The sequence below is a fragment of the Scatophagus argus genome, chromosome 5 (genome assembly GCF_020382885.2).
Source record: "Scatophagus argus isolate fScaArg1 chromosome 5, fScaArg1.pri, whole genome shotgun sequence".
Classification (NCBI taxonomy): Eukaryota; Metazoa; Chordata; class Actinopteri; family Scatophagidae; genus Scatophagus; species Scatophagus argus.
The window spans coordinates 22,687,250-22,699,345 of NC_058497.1; the positions used below are offsets into that span (position 1 = coordinate 22,687,250).

At 40.9% G+C, this 12,096-nt stretch overlaps 1 protein-coding gene across 1 annotated transcript in view; it reads right to left on the reverse strand.

Moving 5' to 3' along the window:
• yap1 (Yes1 associated transcriptional regulator) overlaps window positions 1-8,668 on the reverse strand; it is a 23,925-nt gene extending 15,257 nt beyond the window's left edge. Inside the window, exons 1-2 of the mRNA XM_046389723.1 lie at window positions 7,905-8,668; window positions 6,514-6,749 (exon numbers count right to left, since the gene is read on the reverse strand). Coding sequence (XP_046245679.1) covers window positions 6,514-6,749; window positions 7,905-8,105 — 437 coding nt within the window. The 5' untranslated portion in view covers window positions 8,106-8,668. The remainder of the gene's footprint in view (window positions 1-6,513; window positions 6,750-7,904) is intronic.
• Between the last annotated feature and the right edge of the window lie 3,428 nt (window positions 8,669-12,096).

Below are 12,096 nucleotides of genomic sequence, written 5' to 3' on the forward strand. Positions count from 1 at the left end.
TAATGCAATTAAACTGGCCCGTATTTTAACGACGGAGCAAACTTACACTTTCACAGCCATCCATTGAGCCACGAGAGATAAGATTGCAGCTTTATACCATTTTGGTTGAGTGGTTTCCATGATTTTCAAAGGACCGTCTGTTGTTCACACAGAAGGCGGCTCCAACACATAACCGTATTGTAGGTTTCAAGCCAAAATAGTGAAACAAACAAAACAAATGTATCTGCATTATTGTGGAAATGACTCCAATCTGAAGTTCAGTAATATGTTGTGAATCACCAATGACCAAACTACTACCCACCATTAGCTTTTTAAAGGAAAACAGTCTGTGAATGGCCAGGTACTGCAGCAAAAGAGTACAGTGTGGTTCAAACATGACCCATTACCAAATTGGTTGGCCTGTAGAGTGGAGCTTTACTTATTATTTTTTGCTCAAGCTGTCATCATGGTCAACTGTGGCTTCGAAGAGCAGAGACTGGGACTCTCGATGCAGCCAGGCACTTGACATCTCCTTGACTGATGGCCCAATTATCGAGGTGGCGTTTATTGGGCCAGCGTTATTTATAAAGTGTCTTACTGAGGAACGGGGAGGTGAACCCTTCACATACAGGCTAAATTTGATGTTGCGTATGTGTCTTGCCGTTCAACTTTTCTGTTCAGTGCCAAGCACATGGAAGCTGCTCCCGGTTTTTCTATACTTACACTTTTTCTATACTTTTATATACATTTACGGTGGAACTTCTCTCTCAGGTGTTAAATGTATATCTATAAGACTGCGACTGAAACAACAGTTTGGACTGGATTCAGATTCAAAGAGCTATTCAGCAGGGTTTCAATGTCACTAAGGAGATCCAGGTGAGAAAGTTTGAACGCTGCACTTGTTTCGCAGACCTCATCTGATTACAGCAGTATGACAAACTTTCTTAGACACAGATTGCCTGTTTACACCCTTGAAAACCAAGGCATTTAACATCTGGCTTTGAGAAGAATGTTCTGTCCAAAAATAAGTCAGCTCTGTGGTTTAAATGTCTCCGAATAAGCTCTGCTACCTGCCAAAACAGCAGATCAAAGCGCGATTTTAGGCTAGATTTACTGTTTATTCCACTGAAATTGTCTCTCAAAGCCAGATGTCAAAAGCTGCATTTCACTCGTGTAAAACAGGGGAGTGAAGCTATGGGGAGTGCAGCAATGATGAAACACGGCCCACAGCTGAGTTGTCGAATGCTAAAAATGGGATCCTCAGCCCACAGTGGCTCCACCCAGGGAGTATATGCTTGGAAGCTGGTTGAAGCCAGTGACTAAAGAGCGCACTGAGGGAGGCCAGATGTAATCAGGCCTCTAAGAGGAGGATGACCACCTCCACTCTGGTTGACTGGGGATGCCTGGCTGCCTCTCTATCAGCAGGACATCATCAAGAGAGATTATTGGGGCAACCTCTGCGACCCTATTGTGGCTTTAAGTTTCCCTTTGAAGGAGGCCTTGTATCATTATACTTCCTAACGAAGCAACTAATTCACAGGAAACCTGAAAGTAACTCAGAGGGTTAAATTCATTAAGTCTATTTTTAAAAGACTAGTTCAAAAACTAGTTGATGTAAGTGTCCTTTTACACTTATATAAGTATCCGGTGTGAGATTAATTAGTTTTTTTTAAGCAAAATTTGTGTTTAACTGACTGCACAACATAAGCACTGAATGTGACTTGTTTTTAAATGGGTAAATGGATAGATTTAAAGTAGCTCAGCAACTGAAAACACTCATATACAAATAAATTACTATTTTGTTATTCAAGTGTGGATCACTTCCTATAAGGTGCCATGGTTCCAATCGCTTTGGAAACCCTACCTGAGAGGGTCGGCTTCTCAGATACTACATCTCAGTGGAGATGTCCTCAGTGACAGTGGAGGCATTGATGTCTGGAACAGAGGTGTTACATCAAGACTTTGGTAAACACCACCCTGACTTTCTCACAGTCCCATTTGTGTACTGAGCTGACAGGCCCCAGTTGAACAGGAAGGGCCCTGTCTGTGTGTGGTCAGTAAACCAAAAGTTTGTCAAACACAAATTTGCTCCAAATGAGGGCTTCATGCAGGCCTACTGCCCAGTCTTCCCAGAACCATTTGTGACTGAATGAGTGGTTCATAACAGTTAAAGTTTAAGATCCAATTTACGCATTTATCCCTTCAATCTTTAAGCTGAGTTGAAGCAAATGAGATAACAGCTGATGCTAAAAACATTTCAGGTATTATAGATGATGTTTAGGTAAAATGGCAAGTAGGAGTTCATGTTAGCCAAGATAAAACACTGAAGTCCCCTTTAGATAACAGACGGACCGTAAACACTGCTGTGATGGAAGATGTTTACAACAAATGTGGTACAAATGTAAAAAGCAGGCCAGGTAACCAAGGAGATCTGTGCGACAAAAACAACATTACACTACAACTACCACCGTGGATATTTTAACAACCATGGAATTTGTGTGTGTACTGCCGTATTCAAATACGCTTCAGGCCTGTTATGTGTGAAGAAAGCAAACTTGTATTTGACTAATTCATTTCATAACAATACTGATGACCACGTGCAGTGCTAGTTTCACGATGTTTAAAGGGACTGAAAAAAAAACGACTGAAATGTTAGTTTTTCTTAATTTTAAAATAATAAATAATAATTAACATTTCTGTTTTACACAAGCTAAACATTACTATGGAGGTACAATCACCTGCTGCAAATCAGCACTACACACATGTCTACTGTTTGCAATGAGAGGATAGGGTCCAAGTAAAGACCTTCATCTTTCCTGCTCTAATAAGGGTTTTCAGTGAATGTATTTAGTGCAACAGATGTTCAGGAAACCCTACACAGTGTACACTGAAGCTTGACTAGTTATCAATCTGTTTAATACTCTTGGTTGAGCAGAAGTGTGCAGCCCAACCAAGTTTGTTATTTAGAGTAGGAAAGGTCAAATTTTATCTGGTCAGAGTGAATAATTTCATCTTTTAAAATCACTGTTAAGTAATGGAAAGACAGCATTCAGCCGTTCTGGCTGTGGGAAACCAGGCTAATCAAAACAGTTTTAAATCCAATTGAGAAAAGACAAAAGTGTCTATCAACACACAGCTCTACCTGCCCCTGAGGGCAGACAATAGCTACTCCCCCAAAGCTTTTCTCTGCTTAGGGCTGATTTCCCACGGACTAAAAGCTCATTCAAAGCTGCATTTAATAAGCGCCCGGAAACAGTGATTACCCCTCCTAGTTTACCGGTGTGTCTAAATTAGAAACCTTCATTAGTTTATGACCCAGCCCTGGAGACTGGCCCTGCCCCCATCCCAGCACCAAGCAAGGTGACCCAGCCTCCCTGCCCCTGCTGCCATAAATCAAAGGCCACAGCAAACTGCTGGAAGAAAGAGGAGGAAAGGTCAACAGACTTTGTTGACATTCTCCCAGTCCTCTCTAGGCTTAAGATTTTTGTTTTTCATGTAACAGCAAACGACTGCTCATATCCGGTGTTAATCTGTTATCACAATTTCACAGAGCCAGAGGCCACATCTTTTAATATAAATAATTCGAAACAAATTTACAAAATAAATTTTTGAGGTCGAATAATCAAAACATTTATTATTTCTAATCATTTCAGCACTAATCACCATTAAAAAGAAAGAAGCACTAGGCCAAGTACTTAATATCACTAATTGCAATTTACACCAAACTCCTATGCTGACAGGAGCTGAACAATTCAGGTGTGAAGAACACGGTAAAACGCTTTAGAAACTCGTTGTCCTCTCTCACCGCCATCTTTAAACTTCATGTCAACCATTTGTCTATTTCGGGAAGGCTCACATGAGACTCAACAGGCCCGAGGTCTGAATAAAGATCACTGTTTCAGTGCTGGACAAAGGGAGGGCCGGAGTTTCTCTTGGCCCCTCTTCTAGTCATCTCCACATGGCTGCCATTTAACTCCACTGACACAAAAGAGGCACATCACAGCGCCACGGCTCCATTCATACCAAAACGGAGGCTGGCTTTTAAAGGGAGTGGGGCATTGGCATCCGTGGGGCTGCTGTGATTCATGGAGGCCAATCATTCCCAACTGTATGATCCCAGTGTGCTGATAAACAACAGAGAGGGAAGGAGAAACAAACTGTCTAAAGCCAGACTTGATATATTTCTAAGGACAACAGCGATCACCTGAGCGAAATGCGAGCCCCCCACTCTCTGCTCGGCTCTGCCGGCCGGTGACGGACTCCCCACCCCCACCATCCAGCCACCCACCCACGCTCACTCTCTCTCGCTCTGCTTCACTCTTTCTGCAACACATCTCGGTCAGACAACCCCTGTTTATAAATAGGGGAGTGTCTTTTCCAGCAGCTCTGCTGAGGCCGCCTGCACTCCAGATCAAATATCTGCACTTTGATGTGTGGTGTATGGAAGATAGCTGCTCGAGTCCTCCTTGCTTGAACACAAACACTGTGTACTACACATCTACTCCAGCTCCAGCAGTACAATATGAACTACTGAACTGTTTTTCCAAGCCCTGAGTTTACATCAGTTTAGCTTGTATGTAGACAGCAAGATGCTACGGTTCTGAGAATATAATCTAAGATCTTTATTTTCTATAAATAGTTTGCCATTTATTTGAAAACAATCCAGAGTTTAACGGCAGGATTAAGAAGTTGATCTTTTTGCATAGTGATAAAACATGCTCATCATTTATCAGCCATTTTAAGGACCACTGCATATACTTTCCTTTTTCAAGCTGGGTGAGTAGAAAAGACTGAAGATGTGTTTTAGGAAAGTTTCTCTCTACAACCTTTTGTGTATTAGTTTGTTTTGTATCAAAGCTCGTCTCAGAGATGCAAAGACGTAGATTTTGCTTCTTATATGAATCAACATATTTTTTTTTATCTATTAGCGGTCCTGTTTTGTTTAATGTAAAAGCAGCAGAAAAGTCTCAGCTCAAACTGTGACAATTATGCAACTGTTATATAAGAAGGAAAAAAAATTACAGTTTCAATTACAAATAATTGACGCATCCCTACAAACAGCAAGAAAACTTAATAGTGCAACAAATGTTTGGACTAGAAGTTCTACAAGATTAAAGTTTAGTATGGAAAACCCAATTTAGTTGACAAAACTGCTTCGTTATCTGGAGGGGCATTAGCTCAGTCTGCTTCTAAACAACTGCAGAGATTCTGGGAGTCTCTCTCTCCGTCTGTCTGTCTCTCCTACCCCCCAGTCTTTTTGTACAATTTTAGAAGAGCGTCCTCAAAACGGGCCAGATGTTCTCCAGATGTGAGACCTTAAAACATCTGGTACTGAAAGCTCTTTTTTGATCCGAGTAAATTTGAGGCCATCGTGTTTGTTCAAACCCCATGTCAGAAAGTAATATTTGCTACAACTGACAATGTTTGCATTTAATAGGAGTAGGAATGGTGTCTTTCAATGTCAAATCATCTCTAAACATGATCTGCTGAGCCACTGGAACATTTAACAATGGGCAGATTATCTTGACATAAATCGTTGACCAGGACGTCACTTTTATGAATAATTCAATCCATATTTTTCACTACAGAACTACAGAGAATGAAGGCATTAACAACTCATACATACATAAGTGACAGAGAAGAAAAAGAAAACTGTCACAGTTCAAAAAGTTACTGAGAATCTGTGTGATGGGCCTAACGGGCTCCGACATACCTGCTGCCTACTGTTTAAAACACTGGGATCATTAACGAAGAATAGATCTGCTGGTTAGCAGATGAGCTTTGCATGGCTGTCTGTCCTGTGCCGTCTGGGGCAGCTACAATGCTCCATTGTTTCTACTGAAACCTGAGCCCAACAAAAAGAACACTACATGGAGCTGCAGCACCTCAAAAGACTTCTCTTGTTTGCAGAGGCCACCAAATTTAATAACCTACAATTTAACTACTGCAATTGTCTCTTTCTGAACACACTGGTCACTCCTGTTCACTGGAGCGGATTTGCAAATTATTGTCAGCATAACGTACACTGCACAGAGCTGTAGTGTGAGAGTCTGATCTTGAAGACCACTTCTCGGCTGACGTGGACTTGTCTTGGTCATTACTGGAAGACAAAATTTTCTCTTCTTCTCTAAAAATATTAAAACAAGTTTTCAACATGTGCTCGAAATGCTTCATAAGCTGCACATTCAACTGCATTGCTGCTGAAACTCAAAGAAATACTCAAGTATTATTTGTAGTGTATGCAACATAAGTTTTGACCCCTTTGAATATAACCGTGTTGATGGTGGGACATCCTGCACTCTGAACTATGATAAAAAGCCAGGAGTAATACTGTTTGGTTAAATAAAGGAAGACAAGTTTTTCATAATAGGGTCAAATTAGTTAGGTGGTGGATATCACTGAGGTATATTGCTGACTATTTTCTTACAACCATTCTTTTTCCAAAACACATTTCACAACCACATATAAAATTTCCATGTTCAGACGTTTCTATAGTTACAAAATGGTGTTGACACTTGTTGCCAGCATACTTACTTGAGGAAGTACCTCTGGCCAGAGGCGGTCTTGGCCATCTCCCACCCTGGGGGCAGGGGCACGTCATCAGGAATCTCATAAGAAGACTGACGGAGATGTTGAGGGGAGGCACCTGCTGGGGCCATGCTAGACATGGAGCCACTAGAAACGGGTCCCAGCTGCAGCGAGGCCGGGGACGAGTGTGCACGGACATGGTGGGGTGTGAGCGCTCCGCCGCTCCCAGCATCAGTGCTGGCCTGTCATGTGGTTGGAAGAGAAGCAATATGAATAATTAAAATAACATCTTTTGAAAGACTGGGATTTTCCTTAATCCCCCTTAATTTGACCAAGTTTCATGCTATGTTGTTATGGAGACAAATATTACATTTGGAATTAAAAATGCTACAGTGTACTTCAGTTTACAATCCAACTACTGCTACGAAGTACTACTGTAAACGCACCATTGAGTATTAGTGATTAGTAACTTCAGGTTACACACATTGCACTGATTTAACACTTCAGCCACTTCTCATACATTATAATCACTTCACGTGTATGTTAGGAAGTTCTTTTCGTGTGTATGTGGACGCATGTTTTGTTCATGTTCGCGCTGGGGGGGCCAAGGCCTTTTGTCGGTCGGATGGACTGGAGCGCAGCTAAACAACGCATGCGCACTGATGACAAAGCTCCACAGAGCCCACAAGCAACAGTTGTGGGGGGGACGGTGGGGACGGGAGGTAAATAGGACAAATTCAACAGTAGGATGAGTTTTAACTGCCTGTCATCATTACCAAACACTTTGTTTTGGAGACTCCCTTTGATTATTCCCACATGACTGCTACCCATACATAAACACACATCCATGGATCTAACCAAAACATCCATACGTAGTCTGTGCAACTTCACCAGTCCTGTGCAGGTTCAGCCAATCTGGCAACTCATTTTAAGTGCAATAATATTCCCAATCTTATGCAGACGCACTTTTTCCCTCAGAAATAAGATTATCGCTAAGGCCAAACAAATGGATTTAAGGATATTCCGGTTACTTTATAACTTTCAAACACAGGCCCCATGAGCTTTTTTTTCTGCAGTGATTTTTTTTTCCAAGTATTATTAACTTGTTGATAGTTTTATAATCAAATCTTGTGACACATTGTGTAAGAGAAAACAGCGAGTAAATTGACATTTTTAGGGCAGATTTATTTATTGTTTTATTGTATCCCACATGTCAGGATGTTGACTACAAATGTCCCAAGGCACAGTGGTGATATCCTAAACTACAAAGCAGGATAAATGAACTGACTGCAGCAGTCACGTACTGCAGGCCTGAGCCCCCACAAGATGGGCCTGCTGTAATCGTGATTTCTGGGAAGGGGCAGAGGGAGAGACAGAGAGAGACAGGGCGGGCTTACTTGTCTGGAATGGGACTTTGGTTCTGGAGGTTTGAAGAAGGAGTCTGGCAGCTTCCTCATCCTCATAGGTACGGAAGGGGGAACGATAGTGTTTTTCGGGTTCATCACGGCGTTAAAAAGCGCCTCCAGGTCGGTCTCAGAGTCGCCCCGTACATGGACGATTTGGTGTCCGGCAGGAGGGTTATGTTGGCTCGGATCCATTGTCCCAAAACAGTCTGCGAACTTTATGTGTCCCAAAATGTCGCTTTCAGAAACTCACAAAAGAAAAGTTTGAGTCAATCCCAAACTTTTTTTTTTCTTTCTTCACACAGCAGGAAAACAGGAAATATCGACGGCACTCAGTGAAAGGTATCCCGAGTCATTCTAAAGTTTAACAGTCGAGCGCTTTATTTTCTTCCAAAGGGTGTTAGCTGTCGAAATCAGCAGTGGAAGACAACGTTTTCCTGTTGTTTCTTGCGGGCATACTTGTGTATGTAACAAAGCGCATATCTACCTCACACTGGAATCTATGTTGTCGTCCGGCCCCAACTTTCCAAAAAAAACCAAAAAACGCAAACGCAGCCAAAACAGACGAAAAAACACAACAAACGCTCGCATACAGGAGTCCCACCTTTCTGCGCTTCGGTTCGGCCGAGCTGAAGTTGTTAGTGAATATTCTTATAAGAAAGATTCGTAATTCGTGGAACAAATCACCGCTGCTCACTTTCCAGAAAAAAAAAAACTTTTGCTCCAGACGGGTCTGAAGTTTGGGCAGGACATCAAACTTTATGACTCATGGGACGTCTGCTCCAGGGGCGGAGCTTGGCTCTAATTGGGACAAGAGTGTTTAAAGGTACAGTCGGTGTAGCCCAGGGGCCCGAGAAGTTCTTGGGGACTCCAAAGTAGGGAAAAACTTTTTCTTTTTCTTTTTTTTTTCCACACCAAAACACGAACTTCAGTTGAATGATTCTGAACTAAAAGAACCTAAATTGTATAATTTTATTGTTAAAAACATTCTTACCTCAACCTCCATTTGGCAGGACCTTGACTCCTGTTTCAGACCTGGTGGCTTTTGTCCTGATTTATTTTATAATCGATGAAGCAACTGATCATCCTTAATTACATATTAATTAGATCATCTGAGAAACAATTGCTGAATTAAGGCCTTCCTTATTTTGTTGGCAACCACATGAATACTGCAAGGACCCCTGCTGATCCCAAATTTTCCAGTTGGGGGCCACTTGAACAATAATGAATTATGGCACCCATTTTGACACCCAAAATGTGCTAGTCTCAGCATAAGTAAACAGAACAAGTACAATACATGTGGAAGTTTCATAATTTGTCCAACAATACTAACTTAACTTTGGAAGCATAGATGCAAAAAGATTTTGTAATTGCTTCAATTTCTATTTGATTTTTTTAATTCATTTTGAAAATTTAAGTTAATATTTTTTTTCCTTAATTGTTTTTATTATCTTCACAACCAAACAATCAAATGATTTTAACAATAATTCACGACACTTTCTCTCACCAGTATGCGTAATTGTACTCTCTCTCTCTCTCTCTTTTTTTTTTGTTTTTTTTTTTACAGTTCTCATGAAAAGTAGATCCATGCAGTTCCCACAATTGTTATGCTAATGAGGCCCCTCTTCCACTGAGAAATCATTTTGTCAAGATCCACTCTCTTTGGATACAGAGGCTCTGTTTCCACTCTTTTTCCCATACATCCCCTGAATGAATGAATGATTATGAAGCCCTATTAAACACCCCCAAACACTGTAAAGCCCCAGTAAACAGATCACATACGCAAAATGCTGCTAAACAGATGCACAGCTCAAGTTTAGTTTGTTCATATACATATATATATATATAGGTATGGGTCTATCTGAGGTGAGGTATATCTGTTGGGAAAAAATCGTACAATTGATCAAACTTCAAAAGAGGTATCTATATGTATAGAACAAATTACATATTTATGCATGTTTTTCTTTTCCTGATGTGTATATACATAATTTTTGGCTGACTCTGTATATATATATAAATTTTTTTTCTAAACTTCGGGAACTTTTAAACATTAAAGATGAGCAAGACAAATTATTTGTCTGCTCAGTATGCAAGTCTAATATTATGACTTCCAGCAAATATGGGAATCATTGTGTACTTTCCTTTCACCAATCTTCATTTTATTTATTTTCAGTCTTGTATATATAAATTTGACTGTTTCATTGGAATATTCATCTGTCATTTTTGAATGTTTTCATTCAAGGTGAATTAAAGCCTCATATAATTCACAGCACAGCTGTCTGAAAACTTTCTGTGCAATACTTACTGACTGTATCACAATACCACATATTTAGATTTGTGAATGACACATTCTGTGCACACAAGCTGCCGGTTCAGAGATGTCCATTGTTTGGGTGTAGTGGTCATTTTCACATCATTGTAACGCACTCAGACACATTAAAGAGATGGACTGCAGTGCCCCCCGGCAGCCCTGTTGGGACCACCCACTTGGCAGAGTCTGGTTACTTTTGGTCAATATCTCTTCATCCTTCTGAAGCGGCTCGGTCTCACTGGGGTTTGGTTGGATGCTGTGGAATATCAGCAGAAAAGACGTCCTGGGTTCCATTTCACACAGACAGGACGGCTATATCAGTCCTCCCTGTTTAAAAAAACGCTTTGGACTGCTGTTATTATCGGATGTAGTGACGCATGGTGTTGCTACAAACAGATGGGCAGATGGGAGCTTGTGTGCCCCCTACAGTCTTCAGTAGCAAGTACATAAATTATAATAAGCAGACAGACTTAGTCCCCCCCCCCCCCCCCCCACACACACACACATTCTGAATTCACAACACAAAAAGGTGTTTTATGTTAGCTTTTAGTGTTTTGTCATGAGTAATAAATTGATTTTGGTTCACCCCACTGTATTCTTTGTATTATCTTTATAAATACACAAAGTGTACATTGCAATAACGAACCAACCAGTTTTTAAAGAGCTGAGATTCATTTCAGTATTGTTTTCATATGCAATATTAGTGTCAATAGCTGTGACCTAAATATCCAGTCTGTTTTGATGTTTTTACATGCATCCAACGAGTTACTCAGTCTTACAGAAACTGAGCCAAGGACACTCATTCACAGCATGTTGAATGGACTGTAACAAAACATGACAAAATACTTGTGAGATTAAGCTTCACAAGCGACCAAAGCACATGCTTGAACTTGCATGTGTGGAAATGTCCTCCCCTATTTTCAACTCTCTTGCGCTTTCTTGTTGAATTTCTGGGTGTTGTGCTTGTTAGGGCTTAAATGTCATTAAGCTCACTATTGTACGGTGTAATGACTCTGAACATTAATGGTAGTAGGCCAAAGGGTACAGATTCTGAGAGCTGCAGTACAGTTTTCTGTACTTCTGAGAGTTTGATCAGACTCAATGTCCACGACTTTGCTGCTGTATTTATGTACATTCAGGTTTAATCACCCACTGATGCAACTGATTTAACTTTAATATTGTTCATCCCTATGAACACAGCACACTGTTCTGAAGTGCAGTGGATTAGAAGAGAGGCAGAGATTAAAGACTGATCTTCTGGTTGTTTCTATTGGAAATAAAAATCTAAATATCAGCACTGACCTATCCGGATTAAGTGTCAGTGTTTTTCCTCTCTAATGACCTTGTGCTCTATCCGCTTAGAAGTGACACTGACGTCCCTCCTCAAATAACCACAGCAGACATCTTTGTCCTTTCGAGTATCTCTTGGCGCACAACTCGTCAAAGGGCTCCTGCTGCTGCAGGCATCAGAGAATATTTTCTCTTTTTGTCTCTGTTCAAAGTTTTGGTGTAAGATAACAAGGAGCTGGTGCATGACTCTACATGGCAGTAAGACCCCACAGTCAAATCAGTGTTTACAGTTTCTCGCTGAAACACTCAAGACTGTATGCATGCACACCACCATAACACGGTAGAGTTTCATCACAGAAAGGAGTCTTACTCTTCAAATGAGCTCGGGCTTCCTCCACCTCTTGAAACAAGTCCCAACAGGCTGACTGAAGGGCAAAACCAGACATGCTGGTGAAGGAGGAGCAACTCAACTCACATCAATAATAACCACACAGCTTTTCTCCCTGATGCATCTATTTTTTTGGCACCAGAGGCAAAGAAACATTTAATACCCTCTTCATTCATCATTTTGATGACTAAAATAAA